The sequence below is a fragment of the Hyperolius riggenbachi genome, chromosome 6 (assembly GCF_040937935.1).
Source record: "Hyperolius riggenbachi isolate aHypRig1 chromosome 6, aHypRig1.pri, whole genome shotgun sequence".
NCBI classification, from domain to species: Eukaryota; Metazoa; Chordata; class Amphibia; order Anura; family Hyperoliidae; genus Hyperolius; species Hyperolius riggenbachi.
The window spans coordinates 199,354,347-199,374,264 of record NC_090651.1 but is presented as its reverse complement, the minus strand read 5'-3'; the positions used below and the strand labels follow the sequence as shown (position 1 = coordinate 199,374,264).

At 47.5% G+C, this 19,918-nt stretch overlaps 1 protein-coding gene across 2 annotated transcripts in view; it reads left to right on the top strand.

Moving 5' to 3' along the window:
- The window catches only part of SPA17 (sperm autoantigenic protein 17), a 654,098-nt gene that overhangs the window by 221,693 nt on the left and 412,487 nt on the right, over window positions 1-19,918 (top strand). For both annotated transcript variants that reach the window (XM_068240291.1, XM_068240289.1), the window contains one exon: window positions 7,991-8,103. In XM_068240291.1, the coding sequence (XP_068096392.1) occupies window positions 7,991-8,103 (113 nt within the window). The remainder of the gene's footprint in view (window positions 1-7,990; window positions 8,104-19,918) is intronic.

The window sequence follows — 19,918 nt, the reverse complement described above, 5'->3', positions numbered from 1 at the left end:
ATGACAGCTGACAGGCAGTCACAGATAAGATCACAACAGATGCTGGCCTGTACACAGTCACTAACTAACACAGTACTGAAGCTAATAAACTCACAGACTAACAGTAGAAAATAAGTAAACTAGTACTAGTACACAACTAACTATAATCCCTAACCTACCTAAGCTAGTAGTAGGCTAAGGCTACCTAGGCTAGCAGACCTAGCCTGCACACAGACCTATCACTAGCCTAGCACAGTATACAGTATACACTACACTAGCCGAGTGAACTACAACAATCAAATCACTATCTAACTATAAATCAATATAATTAATGTGTAGAGAATGTGTATAGGAGGTAAAACGCTCTGTTTTCACAATGGAAAGCACTTGCTAAGACACGCAGCAGCACTGGAGATGCTCTCAGTACCGCTCAGTCACAAGCAAGGACAGGCTCCGCAACATGGCCGCCGCCTTATATAGAGGAGGGGAGGGCCAGGCTCCCCTCCTCTGATTGGTTGCTAGGGCCTCGGCTGGGGGCCTTCTGATTGGCCCAATGACATCATCCCCTGGATACCAAAGCCGAATTCGTGATCACGGCCGAATTCGAGAGCGGCTATTCGGGTACATTCGAACTCTGCAGCAGCATAGCTCTTCGAATTCGACTTCGGCAACCATGAAAATCTACCCGTGATCGGGTAAATTCGAATTCGCAATGCCTGGCGAGCACCACTGTCTGCAGGTACAGGGAAGCTTCAGCGTGTGCAAGGTACCATGAATTATCTTCAGTACCAGGAGATATTGGATGAAAATGTGATGCAGTCCGTCACAAACGGACCTTTCAACAGGACAATGATCCCAAGCATACCTCCAAGTCCACTAGAGCATGGTTGCAGATTAAAGGCTGGAACATTTTGGAGTGGCCATTGCAGTCACCAGACTTAAATCCGATTGAGAACCTCTGGTGGGACTTAAAGAAAGCAGTTGCAACGAGCAAGCCTAAGAATGTGACTGAACTGGAGGCTTTTGCCCATGAAGAATGGGCTAAGATACCTGTAGTTCGCTGCAAGACACTTGTGTCAAGCTATGCTTCACGTTTAAAGCTGTTATAACTGGAAAAGGATGTTGTACTAAGTACTAAGCAGGGCCGGCCCTAGACTTTTTGCCGCCTGAGGCAAATTAATGAAAAAATGCCGCCCCCCAGTATAATACCCCCCCACCCCCAATAGGTAGCCTGGAGGGGGTAGCGAGCAGGAAGGGGGTATTGTGCACAGTGGCGGGGAGGGGGGTCAGACCCCCCCTCTTTCACCTGAGTCCCCCGATCTCCCCCTCCGGCTATTAATGCGGCAATTAATGTTTTCAGGCAGGGCGGGGAGAGAGGACTCACCTCTTCCGTGTTCCAGCGTTCATTCCACTCTCGTAATTTCCTGCAATACCATCCACTTACAGTACAGTGGGCGGCATTGCAGGAAGTGGTGAAGGTGGAACGCAAGCTGGAACCCGGAAGAGGTGAGTCCTCCCTCCCCACCCACTGCCTGATAACAACACATCGACGCATTAATAGCCGGAGGGGGAGCGCAGATCGGGGACTCAGGTGAGGGAGGGGGGGAGTCCGACCCCCCTCCCCGCCACTGTGCCAATACCCCCTTCCTGCTCGCTACCCCCTCCAGCTCGGCAGACCCTATCATGCACGGCTGGGGGGTGCCGGCCCCCAAATGTGTCGCCTGAGGAACCTGCCTCACTCTGCCTAATGGGCGGACCGGCCCTGGTACTAAGAATGAATGTCACTTAAGGGTTGAATAAAACGGATAATAATGTGAGCACAGAAAAGACATTTGTAGTTATTTCATTATAAATGTTATGTTATATTTGTCTGACTTACAAGTGCCTCTTTGATTTAATTGTAAACAAGATGACTGAAATGATCAAAATCAATGTCAAACTGGCCAAAACACTCAATTTCAGTGGGGGTTGAATAATTTTGAACACAACTGTATATGCACGAGAAGATAATTCATGAAATATAACTGCCAGACCCCCAACATACAGTGCCAATGATATTACGAGCAATCAATCACATTTCAGCTCCCATTTTAAAGTGCAGATTACATAATAAATGTTGTCATTTGATTGGCTGCTGTGTTGCATTGGGAGCCCCCTTTCCAGCTATTGTTATAAATGAGCCTTGGTGTGGTTTGCAGAGTATGCTTTACAGTCACAGAATGGCTGTGGAAAGCTGCAGATATTTGTAACGCTCTGTAACTATTTCACTCATTCACAAATTAGGACACAAGGAAGGGGACCTGGACTATATTTGTCAGCCTAATTAGTTTAATTGTCCTTTCTGTTTAATTAGTGACCTGTCAGGGCACAAAATGTACTTTGATACATTAACAGAAATGTCTGTCATTAAAAACCAATCCTTCATTGAAAGTCTCGTTTTACTGTCTGTAGATCATGTGTCAAGAGGACCTGCCACTAAATTCATTTTAAACAAGAGTCACCAGCTTGGCCCATGCCAATTTTAACCCTTTCTAAACATTTGTCCCTTTCACCTATTTCCCTCTAAGCACGTAATCTTTTTCTTGAGTGCTGCTGGGGACGTGAGTGATTGGATCACTGCCGCCAATCATTTTCCCCAAAGGATCTGCACCTCCTCGAACCAAATCTAGGAGGTGACCCTGCATCAGTGGCAGGGGCGGGGCCAGCACCAGCTCACACACTGTCGCATCACCCCCTTGCATGTGCACTCCACCCCTTGCATGTGCGTCATTGTAATTCGCGATCAGATATCCAACACTTTGATCTGAAGAGGATGATGCTGTGCTGGATTTTATCGCAACAGCGCCATCTAGCAGCAGCCCTGGGATATCCATGTGGCGGGGTGGGGCAGGCTCCTCAGGCGGCAAAAGTGTGTGTGGGGAGGCCGCCCGCCTGGCCTTGTGGGTAGGGGGTGCCGAGCTGGAGGGGGTAGCAGCCAGGAAGGGGGGCAGCAGGCACAGCGGAGGGGAAGGGGGTCAGACCCCCCCCCCCCCCCCCTCACCTGGGTCCCCCGTCTGCTCTCCCCCTCCAGCTATGTGTGCTGTATTTAATTTGTCAGGCAGCGGGTGGGGAAACAATTACTCAGCTCTTCCTTCCGCGTTCCAGCGCTGTGTATCACAGCTTGTCACTTCCTCCTGCAATACCGCCCACTGAACTTGCGCAAGTACAGCTGGCGGCATTGAGGAGGTGACGAGCTGTGATATGCAGCGTTTTGAATGCAGAAGGAAGAGATGAGTAATTACTTACCAGCCCTCTGCCTGACTAAATACTGTGCACATAGCTGGAGAGGGAGAGCGGACAGGGGGACCCAGATGAGGGAGAGGGGTGTCGGTACCGGTCCCACGGCAAGCCTGCAGAGACAGTTCCTGATGGGAGTTTTCAACCAGACCGAGAGGGGGAGCAGCCTTTTTTGGGAAGAATGGTTTTAATTTTTATATTTCACTGACATTTTCCCCATCTACCAATAGATCTAACTTTACAAGATAGATTACACAAACCTGGAAGACTTTCCTGCCATCCTCTTTCTGTAGTCTGCTAGTTACCCAAAACAGTCAAGGGGTTACATGTGACCAGGGCCGGATTTGTACTTTTTACCACCCAAGTATCACAAGCTGCCCCCTAACAAACAGCAAATATTGGTCTCAGTAATCAATGTATTTAAAGATGCTTATTAACTATGCAATTTTGCTGAGCAATCAACCTTCCAATTGATTGGATTGGACAGTGAGGAGTAGGCCTGAACGATTTTAGGTTAAAATTGAATCAAGCGATTTCTGTACAAAATCGCGATTTCGATTAGTTTCACAATTTTTATCAAATCAAGCCTTGTTCCCTCTCTCAGACAATCTTTATCAGAAATGCTGGAAGATATCAATCAAAATATTGGATAGCGTTCCGAGTAAATGCCCTTTTGATGTCCAATTGCTGAAATGGGATCTGTAATTTTAAAAATTGCATACGTGGATAGGCTAGCTTTCTTCAAAATCCAATCAATCTTAGATTTGATTATCGTTCTGATCACTCGCTGCAATAAGATCAGAAGTGAAAAATGCACAGTGTGCACCGGGCTTTACTACGCAAACCCACTGAAGAATATATGTACAAAATAAACCAGTAACTATCTTCTACTTTTTATGTGTGGCATACATGATTCAATATTCTATCAGGTTGCCAATTTATCAGAAAAACGATTGGAAATCAAATCGAAACTGTCAGAAATAATTTATTTGACCGTCAATCTGATGTAAAGTTGCATCGTGTGTACCAGGCATTACAAAAGAATTTTGAAAAGTTCAACAGCAGCACAATGGCAACTGGCAGGGTGAACAGTCAGTAAGATGCATGGGATTAGTGTCGCCCATCCCCCCAAGCACCTGGAACAGAAGAAAAAGCCACAGTAAAAGTTCCAGCAAGCCTGTAGTGACACAGAGGGGATGTTGTCCAGCATTAGATGCATGCATCTCATAGTGCACCGGAAACACAGACAGAGCTGCTCTCCTAGGGGATAATACCACTATGAGGAGGAGGACAGGAGAGCCCATACTAACGGGACACACTACAGGGGAGGGGGGGGGGAGGGGGGTAAGGAGGACATAAAGGAAGGTGAAAGGTGAAGTTGCTGCTGCCTGTCCTGCCTTCGCCCACACAGGCTCAAGTCTGCACTGATTCATCCTGCACTTTCTTCTAATTGGTGGCTCCAAGCAGAGCATGTGACGTTCAGTGTCGGACTGGGAGCTGGAAATCCACTTGCTGGCCAAGCAGCAGTAATCAGGTGTTCTGCTCACATTAAATACTTGCTGCAGGTTTCTATTGGGAGTTATAACACAGGGTTACTGCTGCTTGGCCAGCAGGTGGATTTCCTCAGTTTTTCCACCTCCCATTCCAACACAGGTGACGTTTGTGCTCCATACACAGGAGCTCAGGTGCCATCTTGTGGGCGAGGCTGATGTGAGCATGCCAAAATTCTGAATGGGATTGGAACTTAAAGAGACTCTGAAGCCTCCTTAAAATCAAGTTTTTATTTTAAAAAACCTTTTAAGTATGTTTGCCCTAACTAAAACGCTGCATCCCCACGGCTGAAAACTAAATTAATCACCCCAAATCCCCTGTGCAAAATCCACGACTTTCTTGGTCGTGGATTTTGCTGCCCTAGGGAGGCAGAGCTTTCAGCTGCAGCTCTGCCTCCATGCGCGTCAATCCATGCGTATCTCTCAGTCTTCTTTCACTGAGAGGGGCGGGGAGAGGCGGAGATCTGCCGCAGATGGACACGTGTAGAGGCAGACCTGCAGCCAAAAGCTTTGCCTCTCACGGAAGGAGCCCCGCAGTGTGCCCCAGCGAGTTTTGGGTGACTCATTTAATTTTCAGCCGTGGGGATGCTGCGTTGTATTTAGGGCAAACATGCTTAAAGAAAACCTGAACTGAAAATTAAAAGTCAAAATTAGCATACAAAAGTCATACTTACCTCCTGTGTAGTCTACTCCTCAGTGTCTTTCTCCTCTCCCGCGTCCTGTTTGTTCACTGTGATCAAGGGAATTTTCCGTCCTCCATTTTGAAAATGGCCATTACCCATAACAGTTTTCTGGTCAGCACACAGTTAAACTGTAACATCGCCCACTTGAGCCATAGGGAAACATAGACATTACCTGGTACATCAGTTTTCCTCTCAGCTATAACTGACAGCAACTGATATTTTATTGACAGCAACTGATATATTTCAGATCTGACAAAATATTGTCAGAACTGGAAGGGATTATTGTCAGAAGAAAATGGTGAGCTTCTGAAAGGAACTGATGGCAAGGTAACTATGTAATGTTCATTTGAAGTTACCTCATGTGTTTATTTTAAATATTTTTACTCAGTACAGGTTCTCTTTAAGAGCTTTTTAAAATAAAAACTTGATTTTAAGGAGGCTGCAGAGTCTCTTTAAAGGAGGAGGGGCAGGGCCCGGGAGCGGAGGAGGAGGAAGCCGGGAGCAGTGTAGGTACCATCGGCAGTGGGGAAAACCGCCGCAAAACCACTACTTTCACGATTGGAAGATCGTCTTGGGCCTGATCACGATTTTTGGTTTAAAACCGAAAATTGTTCAGCCCTAGTGTGGAGTGTGCCAATCGACTTCAAATTACCAATTGGTCAATCATTTTTCAATCTGTTTTGTGGATTGATTTAATCTAAAATGATCAGAATGGTTATACTTTTTATTCCATTTATGGGCCAAATCAATGCTTTCCACTCTGATAGGTTGGAGCTGGACTTAAAGAGCAATAGCAGCCGATGGTGATGATGAGTGACAGCTCAGGTCACAGACAATAAGCTGCCCACGTTTGCTGCCTCTTCATACCCAGACACTTGCACGACTATGGCGGGTCACATGTTTGGCAGCTTGACTGCATGAGTGTGCCAGCCCGCCCCTTGCTTCCTGGTGCCTTAGGCCATGGCCTTTGTGGCCTTGCTTGAAATCCAGCCATGCATGTGACAATAAGGTGTTTGCATTAACCTCGTCTGAAAAAACCTGGCCCATAGGCATTGTTAAGTGTGCTTCTGAATGTCAGCTGCTGACTGGGTGCAATATTTACATGTCATTATGTGTAGACTTTTAAAGCCTTCAAACGCTTGCCCCTTTGCATTGGAGGTGGAGAGCTTGCCCACTTTCTTTCTTGCAGTGCTGGGTCCCTGGTTCAAATCCCATCCAGGACAACATCTGCAAGAAGTTTGTATATTCTCCCTGTGTCTGTGTGGGTTTCCTCCGGGCACTCCAGTTTCCTCCCACATCCCAAAACATACAGACAATTTAATTGGCTTCCCATAAAATTGGCCCTAGACAATGGACCTATGACTATGGTAGGGATTAGATTTTGAACTCTTCTGTGGGACAGTTAGTGATAAGTCTACATACCCTGTACAGTGCTGCAGAAGATAATGGCACTTTATAAATCCTAAATAAAAATACAAATAATAATCACAGGATTGGAAAGGGTTACCAAATCACATTCTCAATTTCAAGTCTAAGTATAAAAGTATGCCACATAAGGAGGATTAGCATTGGCATGAACAAAGTGAATGTTGTGACAAGGGATGAGCTTGAATCTTCACCAAGCATTTTCACATCAAAATACGCATCCCTGTGATCTCGCCGCCAGAATACTTGGGTGCAGGATACAGCCAGTATAGCGCTTATCCTGCTGCTGCACAAGTTCCCGCCGGCGTTAAATACTAGTCCCCCTCTATATCCACGTGGATAGTGGGGAATGATGTAATTTCGGCTTCCAGCTTCTGGAGGGCGAATTACAGTGCTTAAAAAGTAACTTCATCTCCGTCTTCTGACAGCGCCGTGGTTACTCACTGTGCGCTGCTATAGCCACAATTCCTGTTATGGTCTGTTGTGGTGCCGGCTGTTATTACAGCACTCGCTTTAAACAACTTTGCATTGTACAGAAAAATGAACCTCTAATTTTTGTTCTTTGTTTCTTATTGGGATTTTCTTCCTCCTTACCTGTTCATGTAGCAGATGGTTACTGAGGCAGGAAGTAATGGAATTTCAGAATTTTGTCCCTGGAACAGCAACTGGTCACCATTCCCTACATGGAAGATGCTTTCCTTTGACTACTGTGTATGACTCTCATTCCTTTGGAGAGATTTTTCTCCCTGGATCACAGCATTTAGACACAGGGGAAACTTGAAGTAAATCTGCCATTTCCTTCATCAAAAAAGTAAGCCCTACACTGCATAGAAAATAATCAGGTTTATTATTACTAATATAAGCCAGTGTAGATGATTTATCTGTTTACCATGTCATTTTTTTTAAATGATTAGCCAATCCATTTATCTTTTCTGAAGTAAAGGTCCCACCTTTTGCTCTCAGTGTTTCTATTGGTCGTTCCGCTGGTCATGTGATTCTTCTCAGAGATACAACAGTCAGCAAAGCAGATTCTGCTGTTAGACTTGATTCATCATACATTCTGTTGTTTCTGTACAGGAGCAGGATGGGTTGTTCCAGGAACAGGCTGCCACTGTCATCCAAGCTGCCGTCCGTGGACATCTGGCCAGAGAAGAAGTGAGAAGATTCCGGAAGGAAGAGGCTGGAGAAAAGTGAGTGCATTACCATGACGTGGAATGGCCAGACTGTGAAGAGCGGAATTATCCTAATAGTTCTGCAATTTTACTGCCCATATACCTGCAGTGTGCTAATAAACGATTTCTGTTTCTTTGTCTGTCCTGTCCTGAGTGGTTGAAAGCTAAAATGCAGCTGTCGCTAAAATCACACTTCATATTAATCAACAAGACACATGATACTGTTACTAAATTTATTTTTATTTTAAGTAAACAAATGACTCTTTCTCGCTTGTGATTTTCTCGCTTGTGATTTTCTTCTTTTCCACTTTCTGTGAGTCAAAGAATGTAGTACGCTATATATTTTTGCCAAAGTTGAGAATTTGTGAAATCTGACCCATATGGCAATTTTACAATTTCATAGTTAGCTGAAATGGAAATGTATATATGTATATGTACATGTATGTATACCAGCCAATCTTTTTTGGGGGGGGTCTTTGATGGTATAGAAAGAGAGTAGGACTTTTTTTGTAATATTATGGCTGTCAGTGTTCTGATACAGTAGACTTAACCTAATTTGATATCTATTGCTCACCTTCTGTCACATGGGTTTTATGTGAACCATAGAGTTCTTATAGATAGGATATGAGGGAAAATCTCCCAGATGAGAACACAGACAGAAGAAGTACCCTGACAGAAGTTAGGGTTCAGGAATATTATGTACCCACTCTAGTCAAAGTGAACAAAAAGTATGGGTTGGTAAGGAAAAAATAATCCACTACTCTTGACTTGCAGTGCCAACTCCTACACTAGTGGTGCTCAAATACCCCTTTTCAAAATTCGAGTTAGGTCGAATTCGAATAGTAAATTATTCGAGGTCAGTCGAATATTCGAGTCGAATACTTTTTACTATTCGATTCGACCTCGGACTTCGAGCTCACTATTCGAGTCGGTATTCGAGCTCATTATTTGAGCTGACTATTCGAATTGGCCTTAAATAGCTTCCAACACTTGTTTTGAGGGTGAATGATGCAAGAAACCTCTTTTTTTCCAAGTAACAACAGCAAGTGATTATGTGGGGATGTTCCTTTAAAAAAAAAAAGTTGAAAAGAGAAGTTGTGTCCAGAAATTTGTTCAGTACTGTATATACTTCTTCTTCTTCTTCTTTATCTTCTATATCTTCTTCTTCTTCTTCTTCTATATCTTCTTCTTCTATATCTTCTTCTTCTATATCTTCTTCTTCTTTTATATTGTCTTCTTCTTCTTCTTCATCTTCTTCATCTTCTTCATCATCATCTTCTTCTTCTTCATCTTCTTTTTCTTCATCTTCTTCATCTTCTTCATCTTCTTCTTCATCTTCTTCATCTTCTTCTTCATCTTCTTCTTCTTCATCTTCTTCATCTTCTTCATCTTCATCTTCTTCATCTTCTTCATCTTCTTCATCTTCTTCTTCATCTTCTTCATCTTCTTCATCTTCTTCTTCTTCTTCTTCTTCTTCTTCTTCATCTTCTTCATCTTCTTCATCTTCTTCTTCATCTTCTTCTTCTTCTTCATCTTCTTCTTCTTCTTCATCTTCTTCTTCTTCATCTTCATCTTCTTCTTCTTCATCATCTTCTTCTTCTTCATCTTCTTCATCTTCTTCATCTTCATCTTCTTCATCTTCTTCTTCTTCTTCTTCTTCATCTTCATCTTCTTCATCTTCTTCTTCTTCTTCTTCATCTTCTTCTTCTTCATCTTCTTCTTCTTCTTCATCTTCATCTTCTTCTTCTTCATCTTCTTCTTCTTCATCTTCTTCTTCTTCATCTTCTTCTTCTTCATCTTCTTCTTCTTCATCTTCTTCATCTTCATCTTCTTCATCTTCTTCATCTTCTTCATCTTCTTCTTCTTCATCTTCATCTTCTTCTCCTTCTTCTTCTTCATCTTCTTCTATATCGTCTTCTTCTTCACTTATTTCTCTTTTCAAATTTTTTTTTTTAAAGAAATGCAGCTATTTTTGAGCGTAACAAATAGCTGGTGGCGCACGCATGTTGGAAGCGCCATTGTATGTGCTCCCTGGCAGTGGAAACACACAGACAGCAGGAGGTAAATTCAGCAGCAGGAGGAGGAGGATGAGTGTGTGGCAGCAGGCAGTCAATGAGGCAGGCAGCGTGACATAATAGCCCTGGTACCTAGCGGTGATACCAGGGCTGTAAATAAACACAGCAGGCAGGAGGTCCCAGACAGCGGTCGTGCAGCCCACATTGTGTCCAATACACAACTGGGACAACACAGTTTTCAACCCGGGCACCTCAGAAAAATTAAACCTTTTTTTTGTTTTGGTTTTTTTTGTTTTGTTTTTACAACAAATTACACAGATATAGCTATTTTTTGACGTAATAGCTGGTGGCAGAGTGGCAGCAGAAGGTAAATCTGTGTACCCTGGCAGTGGGAAACACAGACAGACAGCAGCAGCAGCAGGAGGAATGGAGGAGTAATTATGTGTGCAGCTATTGTTTGACGTAATAGCTGGTGGCAGAGTGGCAGCAGAAGGTAAATCTGTGTACCCTGGCAGTGGGAAACACAGACAGACAGCAGCAGCAGCAGGAGGAATGGAGGAGTAATGTGAGCAGCTATTGTTTGACGTAATAGCTGGTGGCAGACTGGCAGCAGAAGGTAATTCTGTGTACCCTGGCAGTGGGAAACACAGACAGACAGCAGCAGCAGGAGGAATGGAGGAGTAGTGTGAGTGTGGCAGCAGGCAGGCAGCGTGACATAATAGCCTGCCCTGGTACCTAGCGGTGATACCAGGCCGTAAATGAACACAACAGGAGGTCCCAGACAGCGGTCGTGCAGCCCACATCGTGTCCAATACACAACTGGGACAACACAGTTTTCAACCCGGGCACCTCAGAAAAATTAAACCTTTTTTTTTGTAATGGTTTTGTAGTTTTGGTTTTACAACCAATTACACAGATATAGCTATTTTTTGACGTAATAGCTGGTGGCAGAGTGGCAGCAGAAGGTAAATCTGTGTACCCTGGCGTTGGGAAACACAGACAGACAGACAGCAGCAGCAGCAGGAGGAATGGAGGAGTAATTATGTGTGCAGCTATTGTTTGACGTAATAGCTGGTGGCAGACTGGCAGCAGAAGGTAATTCTGTGTACCCTGGCAGTGGGAAACAAAGACAGACAGCAGCAGCAGGAGGAATGGAGGAGTAGTGTGAGTGTGGCAGCAGGCAGGCAGCGTGACATAATAGCCCTGGTACCTAGCGGTGATACCAGGCCGTAAATGAACACAACAGGAGGTCCCAGACAGCGGTCGTGCAGCCCACATCGTGTCCAATACACAACTGGGACAACACAGTTTTCAACCCGGGCACCTCAGAAAAATTAAACCTTTTTTTTTTGTAATGGTTTTGTAGTTTTGGTTTTACAACCAATTACACAGATATAGCTATTTTTTGACGTAATAGCTGGTGGCAGAGTGGCAGCAGAAGGTAAATCTGTGTACCCTGGCATTGGGAAACACAGACAGACAGACAGCAGCAGCAGCAGGAGGAATGGAGGAGTAATTATGTGTGCAGCTATTGTTTGACGTAATAGCTGGTGGCAGACTGGCAGCAGAAGGTAATTCTGTGTACCCTGGCAGTGGGAAACACAGACAGACAGCAGCAGCAGGAGGAATGGAGGAGTAGTGTGAGTGTGGCAGCAGGCAGGCAGCGTGACATAATAGCCCTGGTACCTAGCGGTGATACCAGGCCGTAAATGAACACAACAGGAGGTCCCAGACAGCGGTCGTGCAGCCCACATCGTGTCCAATACACAACTGGGACAACACAGTTTTCAACCCGGGCACCTCAGAAAAATTAAACCTTTTTTTTTTTTTAATGGTTTTTTGGTTTTGTTTGTAAAACAAATTACACAGATATATAGCTATTGTTTGACGTAATAGCTGGTGGCAGAGTGGCAGCAGAAGGTAAATCTGTGTACCCTGGCAGTGGGAAACACAGACAGACAGCAGAAGGGCAGTACACAGCAGCCCACTGTAGGTGTAAAATGTGTGGCTGCAGGCGACGTAATAGTCAAAGTGAACCAGGCTGGCTTAGTGAGCAGGAGCCAGGAGGTGGTAAAGGGTGGTAAGGCACATTAACGATGGTTCTTAGCCAGTTCATGTCCCCCTCTCGCCGACAACAGGGGCCAGGAACTCGCCTTCCACCCACGCCTGGTTCATCTTGAGAAACGTCAGTCTGTCCACAGACTTGTGAGACAGACGTGAGCGTTTCTCGGTGACCACACCACCAGCTGCACTGAAGCAGCGCTCGGACAGCACGCTGGAAGGGGGGCAGGACAGCACTTCCAGGGCATACTGCGCCAGCTCGCTCCAGATCTCCAGGCGCTTGACCCAATACTCCATGGGATCAACAGGGTCATCGCTGTCAAGCCCGCTGTAGGACCCCATGTAGTCAGCCACCATGCGGGTCAGGCGCTGGCTGTGACCGGTGGAGGATGCTGCTGCATGCACCTCCTCTCTAGTCACTGCTGCCGGAGCCTCTACAGTCCTGTAGAGCTCGTGGCTGAGAGACAGCAGGTCTGTGGGGCGCTTGCTGCTGGATGCAGGCACCTGCTGCTGCCTCTGTGCTGGCTGCTGGACAGTGGGGGTGGAAGGCTGGGGGAAGGCTTCCTCCAAGCGCTCAACAAGGGCCTGCTGCAAGCTCCTTATTTGTTGCGCTGGGTCTCCTCCTGCAGGCGGCAGGAACTGGCTCAACTTCCCCTTGAGGCGTGGGTCCAACATCATGCTGATCCAGATGTCCTCCCTCTGCTTCATCTGGATCACCCTGGGGTCTCTGCGCAGGCACGTCAGCATGTGCGCTGCCATTGGGAAGAGGCGGGCCACGTCTGCTGGCACATCGACGGCAGTGCTGCTGTCCTCATCCTCCTCCTCTGCCTCGTCAGCCTCATCCTCTCTCCACCCCCGCACCAACTCAGCTGCACTGTGCTGCTCCCCCTCATCAGCAGCAAGGTCAGGGACCTCCACCAAGTCCTCCTCCTCCTCCCCCTCAGAGGTGGACTGTGCAGCTGCTTGCCGCTCCTGCTGGTCCAAGGCTGCCGCTCCCTGTTCCAGCAAAGCATCGAGGGCCCTGTTCAGCAGACAAACCAGGGGCACCCACTCGCAGACCATAGCATGGTCCCTGCTCACCATGTTAGTGGCCTGCAGAAAGGGAGCCAGCACTAAGCACACCTGCTGCATGTGCCTCCAGTCATCATCGGGGACGATGGACGGGATGTTGCTGGTCTTGTCCCTTCTCTGAGCGGCGGAAACAGTGGCCAGGGCAAGGTACTGTTTGACAGCGCGCTTCTGTTCAACCAGACGCTCCAACATCGCCAGGGTGGAGTTCCAGCGAGTCGGAACGTCAAGGATCAGCCGATGGCGTGGCAGATCCAGCTCCTTTTGCACGTCTTCCAGGCTCGCACAGGCTGCAGCCGAGCGCCGGAAGTGACGCACAACGTTCCTTGCCGTTTCCAGCAGTTCGCCCATCCCCTGGTAGGTGCGCAAGAACTTCTGCACCACCAGGTTCAGCACGTGGGCAAGACAGGGGATGTGGGTCAGGTTTCCCCTGTCTATTGCGGCAACCAGATTGGCCCCATTGTCGGCCACCACCTCTCCGACTCTGAGGCCTCTGGGGGTCAGCCAAATCCTCTCCTGCTCCTGGAGTTTGGCCAACACATGGGTTGCCGTCAGCTTGGTCTTCCCAAGGCTGACCAAGTGCAGCAGCGCTTGGCAGTGGCGGGCCTTCACGCTGCTGCTGAGGCGGGGGGTTTGGCCAGGTGTGCCGGAGGATGGCAGAGGATCGGAGGAGCCTGCTGCAGTTCCCCTGACCCTGCGGGGTGGCACCACCCACTGTGTTGCTGCTGCTGCTGTGCCCGCTGCTGCTCTCCCATCCTCACCCCCTTCCACCAAGCTGACCCAGTGGACAGTGAAGGACAGGTAGCGGCCTGTCCCGAAGCGGCTGCTCCAGGAGTCCATGGTGACGTGGACCCTTTCACCAACCGCGTGCTCCAGCCCTCGCTCCACATTGGCCATCACAAAGCGGTGCAGTGCAGGAATGGCCTTGCGGGAGAAAAAGTGTCTGCTGGGGAGCTGCCAGTCTGGGGCTGCGCAAGCAAGCAGCACACGAATGTCGCTCCCCTCCTGCACAAGCGTGTACGGCAGGAGTTGGGAGCACATGGCCCGTGCCAGCAAGCCGTTCAGCTGCCGCACGCGACGGCTGCTGGGAGGCAGAGCCCTAACCACCCCCTGGAAGGACTCGCTCAAAAGGCTCTGGCGTGGCCTTTTGCTGGCACGGGAATCAGCAGACACAGCGGAGGAGGCCACTGAGGACTGGCTGCCAGAACAGGCCTCAGTGTCGGCGGCAGGAGTTGCAGAGGGGGGAGGAGCAGTGCGTTTCCGCACTCCTGCTGGTGCTGCTGGAGGAGCAGGAGGGCGGGTGGCTGCTGTTGCTGCTGCTGCTGCTGCTGCTGAAGGCTGTGCAGTGATGGGTGTGGTGCCACTGCCAGCACCAGATGCCTTCAGCCTCTGGAACTCCTCATACTGGTGGAAATGTTTCGCAGCAAGGTGGTTGATGAGCGAGCTGGTGCTGAACTTTAAGGGGTCTGCACCTCTGCTCAACTTCCGCTGACAGTGGTGGTACTGGCAGATGCTGCTGCTGCTGCTGCTGAGCCTGAGACACCAGCAGGCTGTGGAACCTGCCTACTGCTGCCAATGCTTGCAATGATGCGCCTCCTTGCAAGGCCCACAAACGCATCCTCCTCCTCCTCCTCAGAGCTGCTGAGGACGACATCCCCTGGAGGTGGTGGCACCCAGTCTCTGTCTGTCACCGGGTCATCATCATCCTCCCCCTCCTGAAACATGTCCTGCTGGGATGATGACCCCCCAAACTCCTCTCCTGATGCATGGATGGGCTGCTTGACTGTCGCCACAGTCTTGCTGTCCAATCCCTCATCCCCCAAAGTGCCCATCAGCATCTCCTCCTCAAGATCGCCAACAACAGCAGACAATTTACTCATGATGCCTGGGGTCAAAAGACTGCTGAATGACAGGTCGGCGAGTGACGGTGAACTGGCCTCCTCCCCAGACCCTGCTGGGCGGCTGCTGCGAACAGGGGTGGTGGTGGTGGTGGTGAGGGTGGAGGCCTCGGATGCAGAGCTGATGGCGGGCTGCTCATCCTCCGTCATGAGTTGCACCACAGTGTCTGCATGCTTTTCCTCAATGGGACGTTTCCGACCCGGCTGGAGGAAAATCGGAGCAGGTGCTACACGCTGCTGCTGCTGCTGTGTCTCTGCAGCGTGAGTTGCAGATGCTCCTGCTGGGCGGCGCCCAAGGCGTCCACGGCCAGTGGCTATGGGAGGAATGTTAGCCACTGACGCTGCTGCTGCTGCGGAACTGTGCATGGTGGCGCGGCCGCGGCCTGCCACAATGCTGCTCCCTCTCCTCCTGATTCCCTTGCTGCCCTTCCCCTTGCCCAAACCGCGCTGGCTGCCACTTCCAGACATCTTCGATGTTTTGGGCGTATAGACAAAAGTTTTTAAAAGGGCGGGTGAAAAGTGGGGTACTTTAATGGAGTGGGTTGGTGGGTGAGGTGACTGAGTGAGTGTCCCTAGTACAGTAAGTAAGTAGTAACAGTCAGGAAGTACAACTAACAGTTACAATAATCAGTAGTAATCACAAGTAAATTTAGTGTGTGTACACTACAGACAGTGAGTGCACGCACGCGCAAACACGCGCAGGAGCTAGCCTATGAACAGTGACTGAGTGAGTGTCCCTAGTACAGTAAGTAAGTAAGTAGTAACAGTCAGTAAGTACAACTAACTAATTACAATAATCAATCAGTAATCAGAAGGAAATAGAGTGTGTGTAGTGTGTGTACACAGACAGTGAGTGCACACACGCAGGAGCTAGTAGCCTATGAACAGTGACTGAGTGTCCTAGACTCCTAGTACAGTAAGAGTAAGTAGTAACAGTAAGTACAACTAACTAATTACAATAAGCAATCAGTTATCAGAAGGAAATAGAGTGTGTGACTGTGTGTAGTGTGTGTACACAGACAGTGAGTGCACACACGCAGGAGCTAGTAGCCTATGAACAGTGACTGAGTGTCCTAGACTCCTAGTACAGTAAGAGTAAGTAGTAACAGTAAGTACAACTAACTAATTACAATAAGCAATCAGTTATCAGAAGGAAATAGAGTGTGTGTAGTGTGTGTACACAGACAGTGAGTGCACACACGCAGGAGCTAGTAGCCTATGAACAGTGACTGAGTGTCCTAGACTCCTAGTACAGTAAGAGTAAGTAGTAACAGTAAGTACAACTAACTAATTACAATAAGCAATCAGTTATCAGAAGGAAATAGAGTGTGTGTAGTGTGTGTACACAGACAGTGAGTGCACACACGCAGGAGCTAGTAGCCTATGAACAGTGACTGAGTGTCCTAGACTCCTAGTACAGTAAGAGTAAGTAGTAACAGTAAGTACAAACAACTAACTAATTACAATAATCAATCAGTTATCAGAAGGAAATAGAGTGTGTGTACACAGACAGTGAGTGCACACACGCAGGAGCTAGTAGCCTATGAACAGTGACTGAGTGTCCTAGACTCCTAGTACAGTAAGTAGTAACAGTAAGTACAACTAACTAATTACAATAATCAATCAGTTATCAGAAGGAAATAGAGTGTGTGTAGTGTGTACACAGACAGTGAGTGCACACACGCAGGAGCTAGTAGCCTATGAACAGTGACTGAGTGTCCTAGACTCCTAGTACAGTAAGTAGTAACAGTAAGTACAACTAACTAATTACAATAATCAATTACAATAATCAATCAGTTATCAGAAGGAAATAGAGTGTGTGTAGTGTGTACACAGAAAGTGAGTGCACACACGCAGGAGCAGCTAGTAGCCTATGAACAGTGACAGTGAGTGTCCTAGTACAGTTACAGTATATAACTACAATACTAATACAATCAGTAGTAAAGGACAGCAGAAATACTGGTATAGAATAGAGAGAAATAAACAGAGGACAGGAGGACAGCTGCCCACACAGGCAAGGCCCTGAGGCCTAAAGCTGTAAGCCTGCAGCAGCTGGCCTGTCTCTATGTAACACAAAAGCTACTAACTAAAATACAATGTCTAACTAACTAACAACAATATAGGTGTGTATAGGAGGTGTATGTGAGCAAAAACGCTAGGTAAATGACCACAATAGAGCTCTTGCTAAGCCAAAGCACAAAGGAGCAACTCTCTCTCTGTACAAGTCTCAGGCAAGCACGGAGAAACCTAACATGGCGGCCGCTATTTATAGGGTAGGGGCTGGCCAGGGTCCCCCTCTGTGATTGGCTGCCGTCAGAGGGCCTTGGAGCCCTCTGATTGGCTCTAAGGACATCAATCTGGGCTATGACGCTATTCGAGCTCGGTACCGAGCTCGAATAGCGCCGTTTTGCTCGAATAGCTCGAATAGTGAATGGGCTATTCGAGTGTACTCGAATAGCCCATTCGAATAGCTCCAGCTATTCGGAGCTCGAATACCGAGCTCGAATAGCTGGAAAAGAGCTCGAATATTCGAGCTACTCGAATATTCGAGCTCTGCTGAGCACCACTGTCCTACACTATCTGCTTGCTTTTTCTTCAGGTGTTTGTGTGGGTTTTCTCTGGTTCTTTCCCCTGACAAACCAAAAACGTACTGGTTGGTCAACTGGCATCTAGCTAAACAATGGTACTCAGTTCTGAGCTCTGTGTGGGTTAAGTAAATTCTTCCACAACACAGTCAGAAAACCATTTCTTCATCGATCTCACTTTGTGTACAGAACATTGTCAAATTGACACTGAAAGGGACCTCCTTAAATTTCTGGGTGGAAGCCAATTCTCCATTCATTTATTTTACTGAAACTAACTGAGAACTTTAGGATGTGGCAAATAAGGGTATCCACTCTATTATATTGATTATTGCATTGAATGCTGTTTTCCCAGTTATAATATGCGGTTTTCAGCAAGAAATCAAGGCATATCTGCTATTGAAAATTCAGATCCAGCAGGTCTACACTGTATTGTTTTAACATTTGCTATTAGGAGACGAAACCTTTACAAAATCTCCTCCAATGTCATATCAGATCCTGGTGAGAGAACTGCTAAAATATGATTTAAATAGTAGTCATGCAATAGCAATAGCATATGTGGACACAATCCAGGGCTATCATACTAGCATGACCTTTTAGCAACCTCCACTATGTTCTGATATGGCACAGGTGGTGGTTGCAAAGTATTTCCACTTAAAACATGGACAAGCACCATCAAAATATACATGGTTAGTCCAAAAACAATGATGTACTGGAATGTGCAAAAGGGACTAAAAAACCATTGAACCATAATCCTGCACAGAAAAGCCATATGTTTGTAGAGATGGCTCGAACCTCTGATTTTCCGTTCGCGAACCTCGAATGCGATCCTCCGCAAAAAGTTTGGTTTGCGCCTACTTTTAGAACCACAATAAACATCAATGGGGAGGCGAACTTTGAAAACTAGAAACATTTATGCTGGCCACAAAAGTGATGGAAAAGATGTTTCAAGGGTTCTAACACCTGAGTTTTTGCATGGCGGAGTGGAATACACGCCAAAAGTCCCTGGGAAAAATCTGGATTTAACGCACAGCAGCGTTTTAAGGGCAGAAATCACATGGCATGCTAAATTGGAGGCCTAAAGTGCTTTAAAACATCTTGCATGTGTATACATCACTCAGGTAGTGTAATTAGTGTACTGCTTCACACTGACAGACCAAACTCACTGTGTAACGCACCGCAAACAGCTGTTTGTGTAGTGATGGCCGTTCTGGACTGGTGCACACCATGGCCAGAGTGCAGGCTATAGTGGTTTTCAAGCCCATATGGTCGCCGGGCTGAGGTAGCTCAATGACAGAACAACAGTGACTGTCCAGCTGATCGAATTTGCTCTGTCCACAATGAAGCAACGACCTTATTATCTTGGGTGTTCCAACACCCCCCCCCCCCCCCCCCGAACACTCCTATAGCCGGCGGTCATTGCTTCATTGTGATACGCAAGCCCCTTCACCGCGGCAAGGTAACGATCACCCAGAAAAATTAGGCAGGCATGTACACGCATCAGAAAAATTATTATAGCGGCCGCTGCTAGCAGCGGCCTTAAAAATTCAACAATCCATCTGGAGTCCTGGACCTTGTTGGTGGCAGTCAAGCAACCTGCAGGCAGAGATGCTGTGTGTGGGGACTGACTTAGTCTTCGGGTGGGCAGCAGTAGCCCTCCGGGATCCATGCCTCAGTCATTTTGATAAAGGTGAGGTACTGAACACTTTTTTGACCTAGGCGACTTCTCTTCTCAGTGACAATGCCTCCAGCTGCGCTGAAGGTCCTTTCTGACAGGACACTTGAGGCAGGGCAAGCCAGAAGTTGGATGGCAAATTGTGACAGCTCTGGCCAAAGGTCAAGCCTGCGCACCCAGTAGTCCCAGGGGTTCATCGCTGTTCAGAGCAGCCAGGAGAGCTGCTCCAGTGTGACTCTCAGCTTTGAGGCAAGACATGTCCAAGATGGCGTGACACCGTCGTACCTGGCACGCAGCATAGGCCCTGGGGGTGTGTAGTTGGAGAGGAGATTGCAGCAATAGTAGAGTAGCACTGCCACTCAGCTGAGGAGGAGAAGGAGGATAACAGCGAAGAGGATGTAGCAGGAGAAGGAAAGGAGGTGGCAGCAGGCCTGCCTGCAAGCCATGGAGGTGTCACAACTAGGTCCACTGCACAGCCAAGTACTCCACTGAAGGTCCTTTCTGAGGCTTGAGGCAGGGCAAGACAGAAGTTGG